Source organism: Rhinichthys klamathensis, unplaced genomic scaffold (assembly GCF_029890125.1).
Source record: "Rhinichthys klamathensis goyatoka isolate OS25496 unplaced genomic scaffold, OSU_Roscu_1.1 h1tg000781l_1, whole genome shotgun sequence".
Lineage (NCBI taxonomy): Eukaryota > Metazoa > Chordata > Actinopteri > Cypriniformes > Leuciscidae > Rhinichthys > Rhinichthys klamathensis.
The window spans coordinates 588,433-615,848 of record NW_026607178.1 but is presented as its reverse complement, the minus strand read 5'-3'; the positions used below and the strand labels follow the sequence as shown (position 1 = coordinate 615,848).

At 37.1% G+C, this 27,416-nt stretch overlaps 1 protein-coding gene across 2 annotated transcripts in view; it reads right to left on the bottom strand.

The window, feature by feature from the left end:
- hip1 (huntingtin interacting protein 1) overlaps positions 1–26,520 on the bottom strand; it is a 49,439-nt gene extending 22,919 nt beyond the window's left edge. Inside the window, exons 1-3 of one of the 2 annotated variants that reach the window (XM_056243162.1) lie at positions 26,143–26,520; positions 2,754–2,817; positions 703–845 (exon numbers count right to left, since the gene is read on the bottom strand). In XM_056243162.1, coding sequence (XP_056099137.1) covers positions 703–845; positions 2,754–2,817; positions 26,143–26,262 — 327 coding nt within the window. In that variant the 5' untranslated portion in view covers positions 26,263–26,520. Of the gene's footprint in view, positions 1–702; positions 846–2,753; positions 2,818–12,814; positions 13,203–26,142 lie in introns of those variants that run through there. The other variant, XM_056243163.1, reaches the window with a different exon arrangement.
- Positions 26,521–27,416: the final 896 nt, after the last annotated feature.

Genomic DNA, 27,416 nt, shown 5'->3' with positions numbered 1-27,416 from the left:
ATTGACAGATTAATTTGTCTGTCCGACATATTGGTACCTCAGATCTTAACCAAGGTACCAATATATCTTATTTTACCAGGTTTACCAGAAGTCACTCGGGAAAATCAGCATATTCCGTCTGGGCCTACTAATATGTCACTGAATTGGAATACTTCATATACCAGCTACCAGATCTCCTTATGTGAAATGTAAGGGAGACTTGACTTACAATTGATTCCAATAAGAGTTTGAAGTTAGCACGTTGCAAAGCTAATCTAATACAAATGCATAGTAAAATACTGTCTTTTTAATAAGACTGAACTATTTTTATTAATAGTTCTCAGTATGTAAAATAAATATCACAATGTGTTGTTTTGGTGCTGACAGCTCCGCATAGGTTATTTGCAGTGCTGCTTTGAAATGGTCACATAATGTTGCTGCCAACCTTTTTGAACAGACTTTGAATCAGGGGTGTGCCTATGATGCCTCTAAGTACACAGCTGATTACATTTTTTGTAACAGAGCTCAATGTGGGATAGTTCAATATGGATTACACACACATCACGTGTCACTGATGCATGCTGCGTTTACTCTGGGGAGCTGTTTTGAGTGTGTGAGAAAAATAAATTAATCAAAGGGAGAAGCAGATATCAAGAGACTGAGAGAAAGTGAGAGTGAGGTGGAATTAGACGTGCAAGACATACTATGGCTGTATGTACTCACGCTTGGATGGCCGTCCCTCAGCAGCTTGTGGAAGACGTGGCAAAATTTCCAGCAGAGCACCGCATTGCTGGAAAGGGGCAGGCGGTTAACTGCAAGCCAGAATGTGTGAGCCCCTTTCTCATGATGCGTGCCCAATATGCACGGTGAAGACAGCAGTCAAGGACAAAAATGAGGGACACGCTGTTTAAAGTCTGCATCTCTGAATCATCTTAATCCAGAAAGATGCTTCAAAATCAGATGCTGATAATGGCAGAATGATTGGTCTGTCCAGTGTACTGGTATGGTACCAAGTATCTTAGTTTAAGCCAAGGTATCTAAAAAGGTAGGGAGTTCATTGTCAAAAAAATAAAATAAAATAATTTGTTATATATATATATATATATATTAGGGCTGTCAATCGATTAAAAATTTTAATCTAATTAATTACATACTCTGTAATTAATTAATCTAAATTAATCGCATACACAATCCTACAATGTTTACATGGTACAATTTCTGGTAAGCTACGTTTTTATTATTATTGCTTGACACAAATTTCACGATTTCAATATAATTTAATTCTTGTGATTTGATGCAATATTGACTCATTTGGTACACAAGATAGGCATTCATTTTTCTCAAGAAAAAAAAAATCTCACCCAATGCTGTAAAAATACAGAGAGCCATATCAGCTGGAAGTATTTAAGGTTAAAAATAGCTGAAATTAAATATAATGCGTGTTTATTACAAATAACAACTTTGATATAAGTAAAAATATAATACATATGTAATATAGTAGTAGGCTACATACATTTAGAAAAATACTCTCTATAGCTCTTTTTTTATAGCCAACTATAACGTGCTATATGGTCATGCAATGGCTTTCCTGAGGTAACTTAGGCTAAATGTTATGTGACATAATTGTTCTCCAGCTGTTTTATTGACCTCTTTTCGCGGTTGAAAAACACTGATTGATCGAGGAATATACATTTCGGTAAGTTTTAGGCTGCCCTACTTTATCTTTCAACATTGGTCATTCGTGTTTATTTACTATTAGCTAGAGATGATCGGTTCACGTGCCGCTATGGGATCTGTCATGACTCATGTCACATTTACAAGCGCCAAAACGGTATTTATTGTTTGATTTTCGTAATAAAATTGACAGAATCTTAGAGCTGAGATTTTTTTAAATATCATAAGTAACGTGCTCTGTCTTGTCTGTTTCCGTGTCCTCTCTTTGGTGCGCGATATTTCTGTGCGTGAGAAAATGGTTGTGTGACGTGAGAGCGCGTGAAAAGTTACAACACACACACACACAAGCGCGCTTTCTCTCAGACACACTCACCGACTCACGCACACACTCCTGGATGCTTTGCATTGATGTGGTACAGTTGACGAACTCCGTTTGTTATAAGTAAATGTTCCAAACAATGATCCAAGCAGCACGTTCTTGTCTCCCTCATTCTTTTTACACGAATGGTGGCTACGGCTAGAACGGCTCCGCAAAGGTCAAAATGGATCAATGGATTAATCTGCGTTATTTTTTTTAACGCGTTATTTCTTCTCAGATTAATTAATCGAAATTAACGCGTTATTTTGACAGCCCTAATATATATATATAGGCCTGCCAGTATTGGTACTGGTACTAGGCCTGCCAGGTATTTTGAGGTTATATATTATTAAAAAGAAATATGAATGAAACAAATAAAATAAAAGCAAGTTAGAATCCCTTAAAATGTATAAAATAAAATATCCTCAAAATAAAATAATCAAATAAAAAAATATTAAATTATGAAAAAATAAAAGCTATTTTAAAAGTTTTCCAGGTTTAAAACATTTGCATATTAATAGGTCTGTCAGGTAAACAGCAGGGCATTCAATGGACAAAATTAAATTAAATAAGGGTTATTTGGTGATGCCGATAACCAGTAGATTGCGATTTGGCTATTTTGAGGTTATCAAGTGATGCCGCCTGCTTATTCATCATAAAATAAACATCTTAAATCATCTTTTCCCCCTTACATTCCTTAATACAGTATTTCTCTTTCAGGGTAACACAGACACAAGGATATTCCTGGCATGCTTCTCTTTGACAGCAACCTCCTGTGTGTTGATGGCTTTGTTGATGCTCACTGCCTGTGGAAGAGAAAGAGAGAAGGAAAATTAATTTGGGGGATTAAAAGCAACTCATAGCAGAAGAGTGTTCCTGTGTGCTGAGGGAAACAGTGAGTTTTACTGTTTCACTGGAGCCTTATTGAGCAACTTTAACCACCGCTGTGCAACCACCACTGAATACTAATGAAGTTCAGCTCAAGGAGGGTTTAACAGGCAGCATGACCTAAAACACTATTACAGCTTGGGCTACATCCTCCTCGTTTATGATTCATCTTTCAACCATATATACCATGCTCATTTTGTTGAGAGCTCTGAACTAAGCTGAAAAAACTTGAGTGAGGTGTTGAGAAAGCACTAGCCATATGTTCTCTTCATAACGTCTCTTTCCTGTTCCTCTCATATATGCCAAACCACCATCAGTTCTAGGTACCTTCACAACATAAACAGTGTTCCTGTTTAAACAAGCATCACATATTCAGTCATGGTCAGCTGAATGTAATGAACCCTTATCGGCCCATCAGATAATGCACATGGTTGCATAAGCAATTAAGGTGTGGCTGTTGAGTCTCTTAGTCTTACTTCCTCAAAATGCTAGAATCTCTTTTTATTTAGACCCGACACATACTTTAGTTCTAAAATAACAGTTCTAAAAGGCAGCACCAGTGTACTTTAATTGCAAAAGTTGTCCAAAAAGTGTTTTGAGCCAAATTCAGAAATCGCATCGCATGTCTCCGTCACCCATGATACATTGCGAATACTCAGTGAAACTAAATTATGTAAGATAGCTAAAACTATTATGAACATTTTTAAATCATGCGTGTGTGTGTGCTGTGTATTTTTATGCTTGGATCATCACTTTATCTTAGCAATATTCTAAACTACACTACCATTTAAAAGTTTGAGATTAGTACGAATTTTTTTTGGTAAAGAAATTAATACTTTGATTCAGCATGAATGCATTAAATTGATAAAGTAAGAGTAAAGACTTTTACATTGTTACAAATAAATGCTTTTCGTTTGAACCTTCTATTTATCAAAGAATCCTGGGAAAAAATGCATCATGGTTCCACGAAAACAAAACACAAAAAAAACTGTTGTCGACATTGATAATAAGAAATGTTTTTTGATCAGCAAATCAGCATATTAGAATGATTTCTGAAGGATCATGTGACTGATGGATTAATGATTCTGAAAATTCAGCTTTGCCATCACATAAATAAAATCCACTTTAAAATATATAACAAAATATTATTTCATAATATTACTGTTTTTAACTGTAAAAATTTCATACCAAACCACTTTGGAATGGCAGTGTAGGTTTGGAAACCGAGAAATATTGATGCATATACTCCAGAGCAAAAATAAACCTGAAACGTTTTTGTTAAAGAGGCCAGGGATCATCCTGACAGGAAATTCTGGCAGGGATGCTGAGAGAATGCTGTTGTGCATATAAAAGTGTCGTTGTACACACACAGCGTTCAGCCCTCATTCCCTGTGCCGGCTCCTGCTGCAGGACACACTGTTAAAGGTGACAAGGCATGGCTTTGTGTAGAAAAGATGGATCTGTGGGATGAGCATCTAATTAAGTCACCGCTGTGATCTCAAACATGATGAAAAGGATGAAGAAAAGACAGAAGGTTGTAAAAATCCTTACATGTTTCTCATGGACCAGCCCTGAGTGTGAATTACCGGTACACAATAGCCCTCAGATTCTTCTTATTTACAGGTAAAGCTTCAAATTACCCCACATCTTGTTTTGATGTCCTTCAGGGGGGATCAAGCCTTTTTTAGGCCACCCTTAACCCCCACCACACTTTTTCTCGCTTTCATCACGTTCGCTTTTATTCTCATGCACTGATTCGTTCACTAAGCTGAACAGCCAATCAGAGTTCTCGCTCTCAACTACGGGCCCAACTCCGCGGCCCAAAAAACCAAGACGGCGTTCGAATAGACCACACAGTAAAACGACAAGAAAAACTAAGCCGAACGATGCTCAAAAACGGCCCGACATTGCCTGACGGACGACCATCGGCTTGGTGTGTCCCGGCCTCTATGCAAAAAAAGGCACTAAAGATTTCTTTCATCCCTCTCCAACAACCAATCCAGAGCAGATAAACATAACTAAAACTGTCCATGAGCCATTAAGTCTATAAAAAAGTGATCAGTAGAAATTACGTCAACATTTTTTCATTAAATCCTTCAAATAAAAGCACTAGATACACATAGCAGCTAAAGAGTCTAAGAGAACATAATGCCAGTGTGAGGAGAGGTGTGACCTAATTTGTTCACACTGAGACTTTGTCGTCTGTGTGAATGAGTTGTGCCAGCTGCCCAGGCCTCTTGGCACTGGCGAGTGAATTTACTGGCATCCCGGACCCATCTCTCCCATCTCTCACACAGCTCAGGCGAATGATAAGATGAAGTGATAACCACTTAATAAAGTAACAGGGTTCAATGCTAGGGATTGGTTGGGCCAGTGGTTCAAATTTCTACTTGCCCTGCCAAAGTTTTCACTGAACAAATAAATAAATCAATAAAAAAGAAAAAGTTTTGTTGTTGTTCTGACCCTGTAACATTGTATTCTAATAAAAAAGCCACCAACATTGTAGCTACTGTTGAAATTTCACAATTCTCGATTGATTCCAATTTCGATACCACAGCAAAAACTACTAGCCTGACAAGTGAGTCTTCAGTAATAAACTAAGAAGTTATAACCAACAGCTCAAATAAATACAACAAAACAGAGATACAAATTTAACAAACAGTGTTTTTTAAGTTAGTATAAAAGAATTCATGTACCTTACAGAAATTGAATAATCAAATGTAAAATAACATTGCATCGTCTTCATAGTTTAAATTAAATATATATTAATTCTCATTAAAGCAACAAAAGTTGTTCAGCCAAGATCATGGAGTGATTTTCTCTGTCTTTTGTTGTTTGATTAACATTAATGACAGACAGCAGCAGGAAAATTAGGCTGAAAAGGACAATATTAGGTCACTAAGACCAGACGCACAGATCCAATATATGTTACACATGCATTTTCTTTCTCATCTGTTTAAGATCAGACATACCCAACAGTGTTTACATGAATACTCGCCAAGACAGGCATTTTGACATACTTTTGTTGTGTATTTTTTTCCATTCAAGCGCAAGACGACGTGAAAGAGAATTGAGTTCTCTTTCACATCTTCTTGCTTTTAAATCAGCATGTTTAAAAAAGGCTTGAATGTTGAAATTGAGTTTATTTCCTCCAATTCTGAGAAAAGTCAGAATTGTGAGATAAAAGGTTTTTTTATTCTTTATTCATTGGCAGAAACAAGCTTCCATGGTATCTCCCAATAATATATCTGATATCTAAAAGCTTAGTTTTATCATCAAAAGCTCTGTGGTTTTTATTGTGGGTTGATCATATTTTAACGTGTGTGGATAATTAAGTAGACTTAAGTTGCTTCAGTGCAGTAAGTGTTATTTTAGTATTAATAAATACTAAACATTAGTAGTACATAAAACATTTGATATGGAAATATTAATAACAATATAAAATTTTAACTTGTGTTTACTTGTATTTGATATTATATTAATACTAAATTTACAGAATAATGACACGTACCACGACCTGAAGAGGGAAGTTTTTACAATTATACTGAAAAGGAGTCGGACGTTTAATCAGACGACAGAATGCATGTAGAAGATTGTGTACATATTTTTCAAATTTTGATCATGTTGATTATTTAGAGGCCTTATAAATCTACATATCAAATACGATACGGTAGGCTCAATAGGGGTCGAAAGGATAGTTCACCCAAAAATAAAATTGTCAATTTACTCATCCTCATGCCATTCTGTATTACTTTCTTTTTTCATTATAAGTGGAAAGAAGAAAAACAGTAATTTGTGGACTCATTTACAATTATATACACACCCAGATTTGCATTCAGAAATGTCTCTTCATCCAACACAACGATGCAACTGCTTTATTATTTCTTCTCTTGTAACCATAGTGAGAACTAAATATCCTACTTTTGCATTTCAAAGCAAGCTCTTCTAACAGCTTGTTATGCCACAAGTAGTTTATTCAATCCCTCGCCTACAGCAATATCAACCCATTTAGACACTTAATTACTATAGCACTATTTCTATATGGAGCTGACACAAGCTTGTTAAGCAAAGCATATGTGACGGATGATCTGCAAACATCTGCGTTGTGAACCATTCTGACATGTTGCACAGAACTGCCAAAGGCACAGTATCAATCAAATCAATAGGATCTTAGACGGGAGTAATGCACTACAGGGATATTAAGGCCAGATGTCCTCATGTGACCCATCTGCCTGGAGAGGAGACTGTAAGGAAATAGCTCTCCTCATATTGAGCTTTATCCTTTTTAACCCATGCTGGGATCTTATGAGAAATCATTAGTGGATAGCTAGATATATCAAATTGTGCAGCTGAACTTTGATATTTTGGGGGAGGGTGATAGGATGCTTGAATGTGAAGAAGTAGCAAGTATGAGTGCCCAGAATAAAGAAAAAGGAAATAGATTAAAAAAAGAAAAATGTCATGTGGCGCATCAAAAATATTCCTTAATACATTCCTCCTTGAATATATGCGAGTGTCCACGTCTTTATTATTATCAAAAACAATTATATAAACACTACTGTTCAAAAGTTTGGTGCGAGCAGGATTTTAGTTTTTTTTAAAGAAATTTTTATTTTTATTTTAATTGACCAAAGAACACATTTGTGTTACAAAATGTTACAAAGATTTGTATTTTAAATAGAAGTCCTTGCTCCTATTATATTAAAAGCTGTTCTTTCTATTCATCAAAGAAAGAATCCTGCAAAAAATGCATGACGGTTTCCACAAAAGCATTAAGCAGCACAACTTTTTTTCAACATTGATTATAAGAAATGTTTCTTGAGCAGCAAATCAGTGTATTAGAATGATTTCTGAGGATCATGTGACACTGAAGACTAGAGTAATGATGCTGAAAATTCAGCTTTGCCATCAGGAATATAGAAATATATCTAATGTTGTTATGTCAGTCAGGTGAATGTCCTTAAACACTAAATCAAAGAAATATCATTCTGTTCTTGTAAAAAAAATTAAAAAATCTCTTGGCCATCTTGAACAGCACGAAGAATGACAAAAGCTTGATTGTGCAGCCGCAGCATGTTAAAATATTTAATTCTTATTGATCGATTAGAGTTATTAATAGTTATTTATAGTTTGTTAATTATCATATATCATATCCCCCCTCAAATCGAGCCTTGGATCTAGGGAAAAAAAATCATCATTAGCTTTTTCCTTCCACTTATTTTTATGCAAATTTTGAGATATTGCATTAAAAAAAACTTATGACAGCGTTTCTTGAGTTTCATCTGCACTCTGAGACGCAAGTCATTTATGAAGTAGGAAAAAAGAGCCACAGTTGCTTCCATTATTGCAGCAACTTCCATTTTTAATACAGATATTTTACACCAATTTCCCAGGAAATGACAATTTTGTTCTCCTGAACACATGAAAACGCTGCTTTATTTGCAAATGTTTTATGAGACATTTCGATTTGGTGCAAAAGTTAAATTCTCAGCTCTGGATGGAAACATAGCTATTGACCCATAGTCAAATCCGGATGCTAAGGGTGGACCGGTCATCAAATTGTGGTCATGTTCTTTATGGTCTATAGTTTCAGAGGTAGTTTCACAGGGGTCTTCTGAAGTCTTTTCTTTATCTTGGATCACCCTAACTTTCCCATATCTATCCACTTTACTGAAGAATGCAGACTCTACCCACAGTCCTCTAAAGGGCATTGCAGCCAACCCAAACAACTTTCCCAGCTTCCCATTTTGGGTAATCTCCCTACTTTGAAGGGGTTCAGAGAATAGGCTGGCCGTTTAAAGTGCACCATCTTTTGAAGAAGCACTGCTGACATAGGTATTGGTCTGCGGTTTCTCTTCAGCTTTTTCTGAGGCGTCATGTAAAAGTTGAAAGAACTAAAAATACCTCTCAACTTCCTGAGCTGGTCCTCTGTTCTCAAGATCAGGTCTGAACACCCTGAAATACCAAAACTCTCTCACCCACTATAAGAAAATACACACGCTTCTCCTTTCTTGCCATGTTGATGAGTGTGTGATTGACGCTCACACTTAGCCACCAGTGTTTTTCAGCTAACGCAGTCTCCTGCAAACAACTCCACCCCTTTTAAAGGTCACTGAAGTGAAAGGCTGTGTGTGTTGCGTTACGAAAATACTTTTTCTTCCCTTTTAAAGACAATTTTTAAATTTTACTTTATGACTCAAACTTCCTCTCGCAGGGAACACTCAGTACACACCTAGTTAGGACTCTGGAGTGGAAAAATCACACTGAACAACCCTGACTGCACTCGCTTCAGTTTTGCACCAATGTAAAGGGGTAGTTGATATGACCTTAACCAGTTTTTTATTAAAGACCCACTCTGATGAAAATAATGTTTTTCTAGGTGTTAACATGTTCTTGTGGCATTTGTCTGATGTTAGAGGACATATCTTGAGAAAAATAAGCTCAAAGTTGTATTTCTGAGTATTTCTACATTCAAATGGCTGTGAATCAGTAGCAGACGCTAAAATGCCGGCTAAAATAGACTGGAGTTGTGACGTAGTAACTCCACTGGGCGTCTCCACACGCGACGTCTTGGAGTGAAATAATGATCGGTGATCGGTGATAACTTTGATTAACTTCGGATAATAATAATTAACGTGTATATAATACTATTGCCCCACCGGGATTGGGGTTGTAAGCTAGCGGGAGAGACAGAGCTCTCAGCAACGGGCAGGGGGAGGGTCGTCTCCGTGCCAACGGCTCCGCCCACAACGCAGAGACGAATTGCTAATGAGCTACTGCCGCTCTGCTGAAGCGAAGTCCCAGAAAACGGCACAGGTTTTGTGATTTTGGCTAAAAATGGCATAATCATAATTTAAAGACCACTGGGAATGTTTAAAAATAGCTCAAAATATGATCGGAGTGGGACTTTAAGCAGCAATACTTGACCAGTTGAACTGATTTTCAGGTCTGCAGTTATGAGGGTATAATTTTCTAACACACAGTGCGTCATCCAGCTGTCAAAATACTTAAATAAAAACATTGAATTTGAATACATTTTTACTCTGACCAAACAGCTGCTAATTACAAAAGCAAATCTACATCAAATGCAAAAGGATACTCAATTAATGCATTGAATATGGAATATTTCAATAACCGCCTTAAAATATTTCGCAATATACGATTATGTTATAATATAATATCCGCCCCTTCACTTGCAAGAGACAACACTGCCGACATACACTGTAAACACACATCAATGTAGAGTTTGGCTGCACTTTATTTAATGATTACCTGCAATTCAGATAGTTTAATTTAATGATTGAAACGTTAAAGGTTTTACTTTGGTTAGTTAGAGCTGTTGAATACAATTGAAACAGAACAGAACTTAATTTGGTGATTGTAAGAATGATAAATGCATGTTGATGTCACATAGCAATGTGCTTATTTTTTTCATAAAGTTCGATGTTTCTCTTTCTTTTTGGCGTTATCATCGGAGTAGACATTTCATGATGACGAGTATAATTAATTTCCTCAATTATAATGTGTATTGCTGTTTTTAAACGTGTATTCAAGCTATAATGTATTTGTCTAAAATCAGGGATTAAAAACGAATTGGTTCGTTCTGCATGAGAAAAAAAATTGTTTTTTGTTGTTGTTTTTTACTGGTTAGAGTTAGCAATAGATAAATAAAAAATGTTAACGTTGGCGCAAGCTGGCCCTAGGTATTGCAATATCTTATTTTATTCTTGCTCATTTCTCCTATTTTTACATTTAGATTACCTTTGCCATGCATCATCTAACACTCACTTAGGGTGTATTCACACCTGTCTTGTTTGTTCTGATTGAATCGAACTCAGGTTAGTTTCCCCCCTTGGTGCGAATCTTTTGGGCAATCACACTCGGATGCGGACCAAAAAACAAACTCTGTTACGGTTCGAATTTCTGTCCAAATACCCTAGAAAATATTTAATTCATGTTATTGCATGTGAATAAATACGTGTATGGTAACTATGGGGATATGTGAGTATATTTGTATTTTTTTCCGATATTGACGATGACGATGACGATTGACGATGATCGTCATGATACTTGCGAGATATCGTCGATATACGATAATATCGTCATATCTCCCAAACCTAAATGCAACGTCATCAATAATGCAATAAATCAACAACACTTGTCTTTGAGACAGCAAATACGAATACATGACAGTGACTAGGCTATATCTGCAGAAACAGTGAACCAGAAGCTTTTTACAAAATCCAAAAATCACATTTGATTGAGGGCCACGGTGCGAATATCGATATATTCACTATTATATGAAAATATACATTTTTCAAATCAAATTTATTTATATTCTCTGCATTTCAATGAAAAAATAAAATAAAATATTAACACAATTTTTTTAAATTAAGATATTGCATTTTTTTCTATTCCAAATTCAATGGTTCAGTTACCATGGAATGCATGAACTGATCAAATGTATGCACATTATTGTAAGTTACTTTGGATAAAATCATCTGCCAAATGCAGAAGTTACAAAAATAAATTAAGATGGTGACTAAAAACTGCTAAAAAATTATTATTTTTTTAAAAGAAATGCATCAAGTCTCAGGTCCTTTTTTGTCACCAACTAAACACACCTGAGATGGACAAGTGGAGTTTCTTAAGGGCCTCACAGTCCTTTTGGTTTAGGCCAAAAAAACTGAAGAGCTGTAACAGCAGCACTATTGAAAGAAACCTTGTGTTTTATGAGCTTGCTAACAAGATGCCTTCTGAGGCCACATCAAAACCTCGGTAAACCCAGAAGACACAGATCAAATCCAATCACTGCTCCTGCTTCTCTGCAAATTACATCAATCATAGACTTTCTATAAAGCTTGATTGAGCCTCGTCGTGGCCTGCACAAACACACACACACACACACAAAAATCTCCAGTGAGGATCCCTGGACCCCACTCAAGTAAAAACATGTTTTCATAGCATTGTCAAGCAGAGCATGACATGAGGGATTTCAGAACAAGCAGATATCACACATACAATGTTGATAGCAGGTTGGGAGTCAAAGCAGAAAGGGGGATGCGGCGATTCAAGTCAAAACAGTGAATCGTGTGTCCAAAAAAGGTACAGATACTGTCTCAGATCCTACAAGAATCAAAAGAGCCACTCAAGGCAAAATCCAACATTTAAGTCCAACCGAGTTGTGTGACCCTCAAACCCCAAAGTTTGTATTAGCAGCACATTTAAAAGGACAGTTCACCAAAAAAGACTGTCATCACTTATGCAATGTAACAAACCTCTATGACTTGCTTTCTTCTGCGAAACACAAAAGATGATCTTAGGAAGAAGAATATTAAGGGCTGGTAGTCTCAAAGTCTCAGTCACCATTTACATTCATTGAGTATTTTTTCATACAACGAAGTGAATGGCAACTCATTCTATCTAGCATCTAGCATCTGAAATAGTAATACAGGCATATGAGGGTAAGTAAATGATGACAGAATTAGTATTTTGGGTTGAACTAACCGACGTATTCCATTTAAGTAACGTTAGATAAAAACGGACCGTGCGTTCCTGTTGACTAAACGTTCAGACATTAACTTAGTGGTCCATTTAAACGCAATTTCTCACGGACAAGACATATTAGCACACTCGCTGTGACTTCCTAAAATCCTGGAATGTTTTGGGAAATAGTTAAAGAGCCCAAAAATGGCTAAAATGTGCAGACTATTTCGCGAGACCGCTGCAACGTAACGGTCCAAGGAGTGGACGCTCGCAACGGTAAAGGTAAACAAACACAGGGCTGGTACTCCAAATCATAAAATCCTCGATACAAAACAACCCCGCGAACAGGCAAGCGCGAATCCCTCCCCACCCCCAAAAACGTGTAGATGCACAACACCCGCTAAACATCAACATCGACCAACCACCTACCATTTTATTCGAGTCCATAGTTCAAACGGGGTTATGGAAGGGAAGGTGAACCGTTTCCCTGCTCGGGAATCAAAAGCAGACTGCGAATCCGCTGAGGGAGGCGGAGGGAGCAGGAACGGTCCGCTAACTCAACATGTGTCCGGTTCAGTATCGAACAGTCTCTCTCTCCTTTTCTTTCCCGTTCTCGTATTTCCCCCTCGCGCGCTGAAGATCCGATTGGCAGATGGCTGGACTCTCAAGAACGCTCTGGAAAAGCCACTGCCTGCCTAAAGAGCGTGTGTCATAAACGTTAAACGGAAACGCTAGACGATGGGCTAAATATTATGTGACATGTACGGACCACAAAACACAGATTGTAATGCTAAAGGAGGAGTTCTTCATACACTGATTTCATTTGCCACAGCTTTTGACTTAAAAGGACCAAAAGGACAGAGAGAGAGCGAGCGAGAGAGAGCAAAATTCTGTCAAACGTTACATCACTAAAAAGAAACAGAAGTGGACATGTTTGTATCGCAAGACTGATGCAAGGTCTTACACATACCGAGACAAAAAAAATGTCTCCTTTCAGAAGGAATTTAGACTCCACTAAAACTCAACTGCAATAATGCAAAAGACCCACTGCAAGCATAGTGCGTTATGCCATCTACACATTTACAGATGCATTATCTAGAACGGTTTGCCTAAGGGAGTTGAATTTGATATAGGTTTGTTATCATCGATATGCAGGATATATGACGTGATTGATGACATTCCAGTTAAACACTCCTGCACATGATGACGTGTGTAATGTTGATGAATGGCGCCCTCATCTGGTTACTTTAGATGCTCAGGTAAAGCAGCATGTCAATGAGCAGCTTCATACATCATTTTTACATTCATGTGCTCTTTAAACAGGAGAGCTAAACACAAAGGGTTTTAATTAAGTATAGTGAGAACATAAATATGTAAGAACATAAATAATAAATCATTAGGCATTTATTAGAAAATTGGTCAGTACATAAAACTTGCTAGCTGTTGATACTTTATGGTAGTAGTAGTATAGTTTTATTTAATGCCATTGCAGATGCTGACATGGCATTAAATAAAAATATTACATACAAAAAAAAAATTACATACAAGAGTTACATAAATAAAATAAACAAATAAAAAATTAAATAAATTACAAATTAGTAGCTACAAAAAATTAAATAAATTACAAATTAGTAGCTACAAATAAAAACCAAGCAAACAGAAAAAACACAACAATTAATATTATAAAGTTAAAAATTCTAAAACCCTTTCTGGTAAAAATCTTACTAAACAAGCTCCCTCCTGAAGTGAGCTTACTTCATAAAAATGTTTTTTTACTTGCATTTGCCTTTAAGCAGAAATTTGTCAATCTTTTACATGACATCCGGTGAACACAACTTGAGATTAAAAGTCTGTTTGAGATTTCAGGATGGATTTCAGGTAATTAAGTGATACTTTATAAATGACAAGCAAAAATAGTCTTTTTACCACAGAACTTGTGTAAATTCTGTTTGCTAAATGATATGCATTTAATTGAAGATGACCTAATGTTCCCATGGCCCAATTCAACTGAAATAAATATAATTTAGCATATATAAAAACCATGTCAAACATTATAAAATAATTGAAATAAAATAAAAAACCCATAAGAGCACAATCAGATGTATATTAGAATACTGTTCAAAAGGGTCCGTAAGTCTTTTTTTAAAGAAATGAATACCTTTATGTATAAGGACACATTTAATTGATTAAAGTGACAGTAAAGACAGTAATTAAATGCTGTTCTTGTAGGCCATCTATTCAACAAAGAATCCTGGGAAAAAAAATGTATCACAAAATGTTTCTACACCAAGAATGATTTCTGAAGGCTCATGCGAGTAGCAATTGTAAAATAGCATTACAACTTAATTCTCATTTTATGTATTTTAAAGTGTAATTTATTCATGTGATGGCAAAGCTGCATTTTCAATCAGCTTTGCCATCACAGGAATAAATTAAAATGACATTTTAAAATACATAATTGTAATAATATTTTACGATATGTTACTGTATATAAATGCCGCCTTGGCATAAGACATTTCTTTTAAAAAAATCTTACCAACCCCAAACTTTTGAGATATACAACATTTGTGGATATACAACGGTTGTGTATATCCATATAATATGCTAGAACATTATATATCTATTATATTCTCAGAGTTTCTGTTCTCTAACTTGCATAAATCCCCAATATAAAATCTATTGCAACAAAAGCAATTGTTTAGAGAGACATCCAAAAAAGGTACAAGATCAGTTGATCTGGACATGATACCAGTCAATGTTTACCCAAATCACTCATGGAGGAAAAATGGGGAGGGGGGGTCCAAACAAAGCATGCTCTTTAAATGGCAATCACTTCCTGGTACCGTGTGGTAGGCCCATCGGGACAGTTTACACTGCTGTGCCTTATTGGTCAAGCATATTCAAGCCAGAGAGACGCTACAACAGTGTAGTGTGACTGCCAATGAGTCACTGCCCACACACTGTCTATGTCTGTCCATCTCGCACTGACCACAAGCCTGAAAAACCGCTAACACTCCTTGGTAAACGACAAACAATTTTCCTGCCCACTTTAGATAATGAATAAAAATATGATAACGTTAACTTACAGTGGATCTGTGTGCACTGTATCCGCCATCACTGTGTAAATGTGACCTTTGCTACTACCCACAGGATTCCCACATCTTTAGACCAAGGAATTTTCATGACTTCTCAAAGACTTCATAAAATGCAATTTCTAGCTGCTGAATTATTTTATAGACAACAATAGCAATTAAAAATGTATATTTTTATAGAAATTTCAATTACTTTAAAAGATCTTAATTTCCATAACTGGAAAAATAAAAGGGTTTTTCATAACTTTATGAAACCAGGGTCAACAAGAATATGAACAAGAATATATATACACTCACCGGCCACTTTATTAGGTACACCTGTCCAACTGCTCGTTAACACTTAATTTCTAAGCAGCCAATCACATGGTGGCAACTCAGTGCATTTAGGCATGTAGACATGGTCAAGACAATCTCCTGCAGTTCAAACCGAGCATCAGTATGGGGAAGAAAGTTGATTTGAGTGACTTTGAACGTGGCATGATTGTTGGTGCCAGAAGGGCTGGTCTGAGTATTTCAGAAACTGCTAATCTACTGGGATTTTCACGCACAACCATCTCTAGGGTTTACAGAGAATGGTCCGAAAAAGAAAAAACATCCAGTGAGCGGCAGTTCTGTGGGCGGAAATGCCTTGTTGATGCCAGAGGTCAGAGGAGAATGGCCAGACTGGTTCGAGCTGATAGAAGGGCAACAGTGACTGAAATAACCACTCGTTACAACCGAGGTATGCAGCAAAGCATTTGTGAAGCCACAACACGCACAACCTTGAGGCGGATGGGCTACAACAGCAGAAGACTCCACCGGGTACCACTCATCTCCACTACAAATAGGAAAAAGAGGCTACAATTTGCAAGAGCTCACCAAAATTGAACAGTTGAAGACTGGAAAAATGTTGCCTGGTCTGATGAGTCTCGATTTCTGTTGAGACATTCAGATGTTAGAGTCAGAATTTGGCGTAAACAGAATGAGAACATGGAACCATCATGCCTTGTTACCACTGTGCAGGCTGGTGGTGGTGGTGTAATGGTGTGGGGGATGTTTTCCTGGCACACTTTAGGCCCCTTAGTGCCAATTGGGCATCGTTTAAATGCCACGGCCTACCTGAGCATTGTTTCTGACCATGTCCATCCCTTTATGGCCACCATGTACCCATCCTCTGATGGCTACTTCCACCATGTCACAAAGCTCTAATCATTTCAAATTGGTTTCTTGAACATGACAATGAGTTCACTGTACTAAAATGGCCTCCACAGTCACCAGATCTCAACCCAATAGAGCATCTTTGGGATGTGGTGGAACGGGAGATTCGCATCATGGATGTGCAGCCGACAAATCTGCGGCAACTGTGTGATGCCATCATGTCAATATGGACCAAACTCCCTGAGGAATGCTTCCAGCACCTTGTTGAATCTATGCCACGAAGAATTGAGGCAGTTCTGAAGGCAAAAGGGGGTCCAACCCGTTACTAGCATGGGGTACCTAATAAAGTGGCCGGTGAGTGTATATATATATATATTAGTGCTGTCAAATTGCATAAGAGTTTGTGTTTACATAATATATGTGTGTATATACTAATATACATACATACATGTGTGTGTGTGTACATACAGACATATGATATATATAAATGTAATAATATACACACATATACTATATATTATGTAAATAAACTTTTATGTTAATGCCATTAACCGTGATTAATCGATTTGACAGCACAAATATGTGCATGTATATTTTCATATATTTTATACTTTATCGTATCTGTTTACTGTAAATAAGTCTGAATACAAGAAAATATATATATTTGTCTTTAAACTTTAGTAAGAGGTTCCACCATAAGAGGATCATCATATTTTTGTTTGTGATTATTTATTTATTGCAAGGTTGACCAGGGTTTGCTTGTAAAAGAAAGAAGGAAAAACATTTTTTATAATAAATAAATAAATTAGGGGGTGGATTAACAACACCAGCACAGCTCCAGGATTTCCACTGCTCCTCCTTGATAACGTTCAGAAGCAATCAGTACGGGTGGCCTATTGAGTTATTATAGGATCATCATATTTGATCATCATACTTTCCATTAAAAGTTAGGCTATGTAAAAAAAACTGTTCTGTATCTGTACACACAATTTGGTAGAGACTTAAAATAATAATCAACAATCAGCATCTAATATGACCACATTCCCTGCATTAGATGCATTAATGGTCTGTTTTAGAGTTCTCAACGGGTCGGGTCGGCCCGACAAACCCGACGGGACCCGCGGGTTCGGGCCGGGTTCGGGTCGAAAATATTTGCAAATGACTCGGGTCGGGTCGGACCTAGGGCTTAATCTTTTGAATTGTACAGTGAAAGAAAAAAAAAACATTTATTATTAATCGCTGCTGTTCACTGTAAATAAAAAGTCTGGCTGCTGCGTGCAACGTGCATCGCGACGCGAGGGCAGACCTGACGCCGCTGCGTGCACGCCTTTAGCCCGGAGAAGAAGATGGAGTTGGTGAAAAGCAGGGTTCGAATTATGATTTCATCTTTGTGGGGGTCTCTTTAAAGAAAGAAAAAAAAGTAACCCATTAACAGGCGTGGTGTATGTGATAAATAAATAGCTAAATACGGCACTTCATTATTTTGAGTTCAACGTACGTTTCTTAATAGGTGTAGAGAATATTTGGGTGGAGTTCGTTACCTCTAGGGGGGTCTGGGGGCATGCCCCCCCAGGAAGAAAATTTTTTTACATTTTAAAGATAAATTCATTAATCTGGTGCACTTTGAGTCACCCGAATCCGCTGTTAAAAATAATCCAACCGCCCAAACATATGATATTCTTTGATTTAGATCTGCATCTGATCATCATTACAATTTTTCAAATTGATCCCATGATAATAATTATGGTAAATTATCACACTGAAGTAGGCTGATTTAAAATTAACATTTATTTAAATTAAAAGTTATTCTTTGGCCAAAATTACATTTCCTTAATATCCTTAACAGAGGCTTTACTCCCTTCAGAGTTAAATTGTCAATGTTTCATTAGATCACTGTTGGCAAACACTCTTATCAGAATAATTTTTTTACCTTTAAAATAGGGCATTTTTCCCTCTAATTTTATGTAGCCCATGCTCCATCTTTCTTTTAAAATATTCCTTAATTTGATCAATACATTAAATCAGAATAATAAGACAGTAGGCTGTTACCAATCAAATTAAATAATTTACATTGAAAAATTACAACTGTAGTAAATGCCCTGACATGTTTTCCTTGATTGATTTTCTCTAAAGAGAATTACGTTGTTGAAAACGAAAGTAAAAGAGTGACGCTCATTGCGTTTTACCATGATAAGAGTTCCGTGTCTTTATTAAAATCAACACATTATAATGATTTATCTTTCATCCATCCTCGATTAATTTGAATGTAGGCTATTTTTTTTTTTTTTTTTTTGTCTCGCCCAGCACTATCGGCAAACTATACGGTTTGAGAATGGCCACAGGCCGAGTGTTGTTGAGAGCCGGATCGAGGCGGCTGCCTCGTAATTCCATGCAGGAAAACCCTGAAAGGAGTTCGCTAAAATATTGGTGGGGGCCTACCTAGCGTCCCTCCAAATCATTTTTTTGCTAGTAGCTACTTTTGTGTATTTAAATGTCTGAAACCTAAAATAAACATTATGTGGTTGAAAACACTGAATAGTTGTGATATATTGTGTATTATTGAGCGCATCTGGCTCAGCGCCAGCCAACGCGCGAAAGCACTTTTGAATTTAGCAGTTGATCACGTGATGCACTGACTGTTCTAATCACACCGCTGTGAACGTACGTGCGAAAGGGTTAACAAATATGCCTCGATTATTGAAGGAAAAAGTGCTTTATTTGTAATTTAAAATGATGGTGCTGATGATTTTTAGAGCCCCCACAGGTGTAGGATTTTACTGCTTTCATGGGAGCTCATACTCTCTCTATGGGAGCTCAGCTCCCACTGGCTCCCACGTAATTCGAACCATGGAAAAGTAATCTTGCTGCAGGTGAAATCACCGTTGCTCAGGGGCGGCGCGACACGTTGTGTGATTATCTCGGTAGTTTAGGACATCGCACAAGATTTGCGTCAATACAGAAAACATTTAATCACTGGATAGTTTTTTTTCGTTTATTGAAATGTGGTTTATGTCAGCTGGATGGGCGGAATGTGTGAGACGTGAGAGTGCGCGCGCGCGCGCGGCCGGGGCTCTCTCTCTCTCTCTCTGCGTCAAGCGCAGCAGTCATTCTATTCTACATCACTCACAGATCAAAAGGGTGGCGTCGGGCCGCGGGTCGGGTTCGGGCAGATATTTCATGTTGATGTGTCGGGTTACATCGGGTCCGGGCTTTAAAAGCCACGGGCCGGGTCGGGTCGGGTTGTAATTTTCAGGCCCGTTGAGAACTCTAGTCTGTTTGACAGCAGTATGACCCGAACACTGTTTCTGGCATAGGCATCTGGCCGCCCGCCAAACTGCATAGGATTTTTAATCCACAGCGAGCGAACGGAGGCCACAGGCCAGGGCCCGCGTGTTCTGCTGTCTCAGGGCTTTCATACATGCCCTCCTGCTGTCGATGACCCCAACAAACCCTCCTCACCCTCTACACCGCAGGAGGAGCTAGAGTAAATGTCAACATATGAGATTGAAAGAGTGTGAAAACTTACTTTAAACTTTTTTAAGCTGAGAAATAGGTAAATACTTAAATCAGAAAAAGAAAGATAGTACAAGGATATTGCAACTACTGTAGATGGAGGAAGTGACACGCTGAAAGTAGAGACTGGCTGCTTAAAGGGAGGCAAGATTACGACTGTCTGGCTCCGTGTGGGTGAGTCCTGGAAAAACAGAGTGGGGCAAGATTAGGCTCCTCCCGAGAATTCCTCCACGGGCACGGTACCAACACAGGAAGGAACACAAGCACAAGAGATGCAGGGTCATGCACTTAACTGCTTTAAAGGAGGAGAAGAAATTGGAATAATAGAAACAGAATTGCCTAAATTTGCATTAAAGTGACAACAAAAAAAACGGTACGTTCACATTTGGCAGGTGTGGTTTGATTAAAACGATCTCTGGTGCGATTGCTCTGTTAGTGCGGTTCATTTGAATGAGTGTGAACGCTGCCCTCCGAACCCTGGTGCGCACCAAACAAGCAGGCCGAGAGAGCTGAAAATGTGGGTCTCGGTCCGCTTCCAAACGAACTTGGGTGCGGTTCGAAAATGAAATATGAACGCAACACGGACCAAAGATATCTAAACGAACCAAAAACAGGATGTGATGTCACAAGAACCAACCCTTAAAAGGACAGAATGCTCGACCAAACTTGGTTTTTCGTCATAGGAACTACATTGCCCATTACAGTTTGGAATAGGTGTTAAAAATGCCGTCTCCTTGCAGCAGATCTTTGTTGTGTGCAACCAACGGAAGAATTCCTGCCGCTGTTTTGACTCCTTTTACACATTTTTAAAGTGCGTCCGCGCACACAGCATTGTTTTGGACGTTTAGTAAGTTCTGTCCCAAAATATAAGTCATAAATGTTTTTTTGTTTATTTGTTTTTTTGTATCTTTATGTTTGGTCTTAAAAATGACAGTCTGAACTCTTAATGAACCAAGACTAAATGTATCATTTTCTTTTTTGGTCTGCACTTAAAGAACCGAATTACAAGTGTGAAAACACCCTAAAATATCACAGATAGATTGAGAATTTAGGGAAGAAAACCAACCAAAGATTTTCCTAGTCAACTGGTACTTGTTTATTTAAGCCATTAAATCACATTTATGATATTATTTAATTACTTAAATATATACTGGGGAGGGGGCATCAGAAAATGGATTGAGTTTTAGGTCATTAGATATTATGCATAACATTGCCAACGTTGTTCTAGAGAGGACCATAATCATAATATTTGAGCCTTTAAATCTAAAGCTTGCCGCAGTGACACAACATTTTAATCATTTATAAATAAACTAGTATTTTCTGAGTCAGTGTTGTCTGCAAAGAGGAAATTAGCGACGCTGATTCATCATCTCCACAGTATTGTGGATGAGCCGGTCTAATTTAGCTTCCACACTCCGCACAAATACTTGGATATCCACCTAATACTAGAACACATTTATCTACGTTTGGATTTGAAATAATTTGACATAATAACCTGACTGACTGACATAATTACCAAATGGACCAGCCAACTTAAAGGAGAAGTCCGGTCAATTTTAACATTGAGCTAATTTTTTTGTACATTTGGAGTGCTGTCAGTACAGACAAAAACGACAAAAATCGGTGTTGCCTACACCATGTTATCCTCTTTTTAAAATTCGCACCCTGTTGACTTCAATGGGGCAAGTTCTAAACCTGCTTTTAGCCTCTTAACATCCTTGATTTATCATTACAAGTGCACAGCCATGTGAGTGGTGTTATTAAGAGTGACCACGGTCAATCTGACTGCAGTAGATGTGAAAGATATTAATAAAAATGATGTTAATTCAGCCAGCTCACATACCTGTATTTACTTCCTGTTTTCGTTCGAAGTCCACAGTAGTCAATTGTCGAGTTCGCGCGACAATCGCGCCATAACCCTAACCCTAACCATTTTAAAAAGAGGATAACACGGTGTAGGCAACACCGAATTTTTGTCGTTTTTGTCTGTACTGACAGCACTCTAAATGTACAAAAAAATGAGCTCAATGTTAAAATTGACCGGAGTTCTCCTTTAATGATCAGTCCATCACAGACTGCGTGACATCACCACTTCCTGTCCAGTTTTTTTTTCTGAGACTAACCGACCAATTAAACTTTGGACGGCCAACCCTCTTTTCCCCAACTAACGTTTAGTTGACTATTAGGCGGCAGCGCTAAGAAAAATTTAATAATTTAATTTTACAGACAGTACAAGTGTACAACTGTAAAATTTCTACAGTAATATCTATGGTTGTCTTGAAATGTTAATCCACCAAGCTTTAATTTTGACAGAAAACATAAAAAAAGTAGGTGTTACATAAAAGAATTTAAGCAAATCTGAATGCAAGTTTGCTAAAACATTTGTCTTTTGGTCTAAGTGAGTCGAGTCGAGTCGAGCTGGTACTGGTAATGGAAAAGCACCAGTTTCATATGAAAAGCAAATTGGTATTATACTACGGGGCAGTTGAATGCTTGAATCTAAATGGTTGATGAACGTTCTAAGACAAACGCACGGCTAAAGTAGTTCCTTTACATGTCCACATTAGTACACATCATACCAAAACTTTTGGTACAGGGTTGGTAATAGGTATTGGTTTGGTACACACGTCTACCACTGCACATGTGTATCTTCTCTGTGTATGGAGTAAAACACTCCTTTTTTTTTTATTCAAAACCAAATCAGTTTTCCCCCTTGCTGTACCAAACCGTCATTTTTGAGTGCCAATACACCCCTTATTTTTATTAACGATTCTATTTGTAAAAAACGTGCACAGGTAAACGAAAAGTAAATTACTTTACTTTAATATTGACTATCTTGAACTTTGCCTGATACAAAATGTTCTGCAGGATGTTTACTATATATGATTTGCAGATGACTTATTTTGGCAACACTCGCTTAACATGTTATTTCATCTGCGTAGATTCCGACTCCGAGGCTGGCCGGATGTCCCTCTGCTAGACTCTGACCACAACAAAGGTTCCCTGCTTATATTTCCTCCATATAAACCTAAAGTTAAGTAGACCCTAGTCTTCTAACACCCAGCCACAAGGCAAGCCATGCTCATGTCATTACAGAGAACCACACTAACATCCTCTCATTTAAAACAGGCTGAACTCAAACCACAGAAGGCTCATTAATCTAAACATAGTGTTCCAAGAGCAGAAAAGAGATGGGATATTATGGGATCAGACTTCCTCCAGGCAAACTAGCTGATAAGGACTGCTCACAATAGCATTTCCCAATGAGACCTGATCAGTTTGTGCTGTTTGAAGTATTATTTTTAGATATGAAAATTCATTTTAGGCTTTATAGTTAAAGAACCCCTTTGGTGAAAATCAAGTTTTTCATGTTGTTTGTCTGTGTGGCTTTAAGACAAACCATGTGCAAATTCATCAGTCAACACCATTGCTGAGTATTTTCTTCTTATAACGGCAGTGTACCAAAGACAGTCTAAAAAACATGGTTTGAAACCTGCCTTCACAAACTTATAACCAATCCCGTCAATGTGTGGGGCAGTGCTTTTCCTATAAATATCCTATAATATTTCTAATGATACTGATTTTTAGGTTTGTGGAATGGGAAGATGGTTTGTGTAACATCAGCAACACATTATTTAACATTGATAACGTTCTCAAGCCAAAGGCTAATCATATCAATTACTTTACATTTAATTTCTGAATATCACAAAAAAAAATTTACGGACTGCAGCTTTAAGGCATGAAGAAATTAATTTCACTGAAGACATTTTTTTATATATATGTTTAAGTTGATTTTCAAAGATGAGTTTTCAGGGATAAAATGATTGACTGCAGGGGGACTTTAAGCTTCAAATCAAATTGATGAAATCAATTCTAAAATCAGGAAATGAACAACTGAACTCACGTTTCTGAGTCTGACCCCGAGAGCGTCCTAAAGGAGTTCAAGAGCGCATGCGTCACATGAGTCTCACTAATCCATGTCACTGTCCTAGTTGTAAACAGGAGGACTGAACTATGCACACTTGAATCAAACATTATGCCGCATATTGCGGACATTCTTATGAAACCAGAAATTAAGCAAATTTTAGTTGCCTCCACAAACTCTGTCTCAAGAAATCTCTGCAAGAACGAGGTCATGCTGTTTTCAAACACTCTGAAACCCACCAGTAGGGCAGTCGGCTGCAGCTTCATTCAAGTGACCTACTTTTCGTGATGGCTGTCTCTGGATGGGGAGGGCAAAGACCCCCAGAGAAGTGAGAAGAGTGCACGAACAATGAGAATGCATTTCTCCATACTTCACAACACACTTTCAGGCTCGAGCACCCAGACACTGACTGCATAATTCAATGTGCACTTTAAAAAAGGTCACGATAAACAAGATATTGTTTATTTTTCTCTACAAGACTGAAGAACCATCGAAATACACTATAGGCTAATGGCAAGAACCAAAATGCATGACCATCAAACTCAGCCCCCTGGTTTTAGTGCTGCATCTTTGAGCCACTAAAAGCTTTTACATCTGCTCAATACATGGGCAACCGTTTGGAAACACAAAGACTCAGTCACAGAGGATCTCTTTGCTTTTGATACAGTCTCATACTAATAATAAGTTAAACATCTTATAATGCGCATTAATATCAGTTGATGAAAAAAGTGTGCATGTAAATGAATTCTTAATGTCACTTTGCAAACCACTACCTATATTAACCTATAGTGAAGGAGTACCAGGTAGAACTTTGTTCCTGTCCTAAATCAATGAATCTAGAATGTGAACTGATAAAATGAAGGTGTGATATGGGCAAAGGTTCACTGAACTGAAAGCTGAATTTAAAAGGCCATCAATTATCGTTCTGTAAACATGACAGTTTGCATGTCCACAATTAAATACTCATTTTATGATCTCGACAAACACTCAGCTTCAGGCATCAAAAATTGTGTACCCTGACAAGTAAACACTATGGGGTAAAGTTCTTTGAACTCAAAGCAAAAAAACACTTCCAATAGCTTCACATTTCAACATCATATCAGACAGTGATCTCTTATAAAGAATGGAGGTTAGCTTGATTTAATGATGAATCAAAATGATAGCTCTCAAAATGTATATAAAAAAATGGATTTAGATTTTTCGGCCAATATATCGGTTATCAGCTTTCAAATATAAAGAATTATCAGTTATCGGTATTGGCCAGAATTTTCATATCGATGCAAGGTGCATCCCTAGTTACTACTACTTTTAATTATTACTATTAATCCAATAGTGACCTTTTTCAAATCATTACACTGAAAAAAATTGTGTGGGATTTACTTTAAGACAAATTTCACTCAGAAATTACTAGTAAATTTCACAAATAATTACAAAGAGATGGCAAGTAATACACTGAATTAAAAGTGAAATAGCCATAACCATACCCCAAATAATCTTTGCTTTACTTACAACTTTGAAAAATCAATATTGACAAGTATCTATATTTAAGTAGTCACTAGATCATAATCATCCTATACAAGTCAATATTCAATTATTTCTCATAACAAATTGCTATTTTTTGTCTTAATTCAGTCAAGATCTTTGAGTGGGATTTCAATTATTCACATTAGAATAGTTTGAATTCCATTTGTTGCTGGTAACATCAATTTCAGTTTCTACTACTTGTAGAAATATACTATAAGAGTATATTCTATTATTTATAAATAGTTTGTTAAAATTTCAAATCTTACAAGTAAGACTTTAATTTAACTATAAAGTTCTGACCAGCAAACACACATGTAACTACTGAGATAAGAAATGTTACTGTTAACATTCTAAAATAGATAGCTTTACTACTGGTAGCAAGTACTAGAATCTAATAAGTATTGGAATAGTTACTAGACATTAGCCTATCGGAATACTAGTAATTAAAAAAAAACATACTAGTCATTTTTTAAGGAATGAATGTAAAAAATGGGTTGCAATACGAAGAGCTCGTTGGCGATGCATTGGCTGCATTAAGAAGAAAAAACTTGCCCACAGTTCCTTACCTGACTACGCTCGAAGTTTTCCTTTTCAGCTTCCAAACTGTTGGCACCACCAGTGCGACGGCTGAGCACTTTAGGAATCGGGTTGGGGACTTGCTGCATGGAACTCTTGACGCGGTCCATTCTGGAAAGAAAATCCAAACAGCGCGAGCGACGGATACTTCTTAAATCAACATAAATAGAGTGCAATATAACGTGATTGAGTCTAGTGATGAGCACGAAAAATCCAACCCCTCGTCGTTATCACAAAAGGTCATTTTCTACGTCCACCGCCCATGAATATCATTCCAGTGCTATCCGCTGTCTACTCGGGAGCGTGCAAAACACGCGTCTCTGCGCGCAACCACAGATCTGTAAAAGAGCGAAAACACAGTGTCAGTTCGCGCGATATACTATACAAATCAACTCAAGCAAAAGCAGAGACTGTCAAAGGCTCCTCCCAGCGCTCCCACACACTGACTGGAGGAAAATCATTAGCTCCCGCCCTTCAGAACAGTTATCTGAATACACACGTTTTACTACACTGCATCTTTCTCAGTGAATATTTCTCCGATTTATTTGATTTTATCTGCTATTAAATAGCGTATTTTTGATATAACAGTAAAACAGTCACGAAACAAAAAAAAATCAAATAAAAATGGAACAAAAAATGTAAATGTATAATAATTATTAAGCACAGTAAAAAAAATATAGTCACTCTGAACAATTTAATGTGACAACAGTTACAAATAATAATAAGGTTTAAGTATCAAATATATATATATATAATACACATTTGAACCAATGCATGAAACGGGTCGAATGCTACAAAAACATTCAAAGATTGTTTTACTTAATGCTATATAACTCGGCCTATAACATAAATAAACAAAAACAGTTATTTATTTTTGTTTTATTTTTTAATGCATTTAATACTTTATAATACCATGTAGTATATTTGATTAATTAAAAAAAAATGTGTGCACATCATGTACAAGTCTATTTCAAACACATTTACTTACATGCATATTTTAGAGAACTGAAACAGAGGCGCCTTGTGTTAACCTCAAAATAATAATAAACCCTTCAACTTGACGTTCTCCTTTATGTGAGGCACATATCTATCTTTAACTTGTTTTTGTTTCACTTCGAAGTTAAGCAGGTTATATGGTCCAACAGAAGCATGTATCGCTTATGGCGTATAGTAACCATAGGCAGATGCTAGATTTGCCTGTCTGATTTATGTGATTTAATTTGTATTCCCTTCGTATTTGCTGCACCAATTAATCTCATTATTC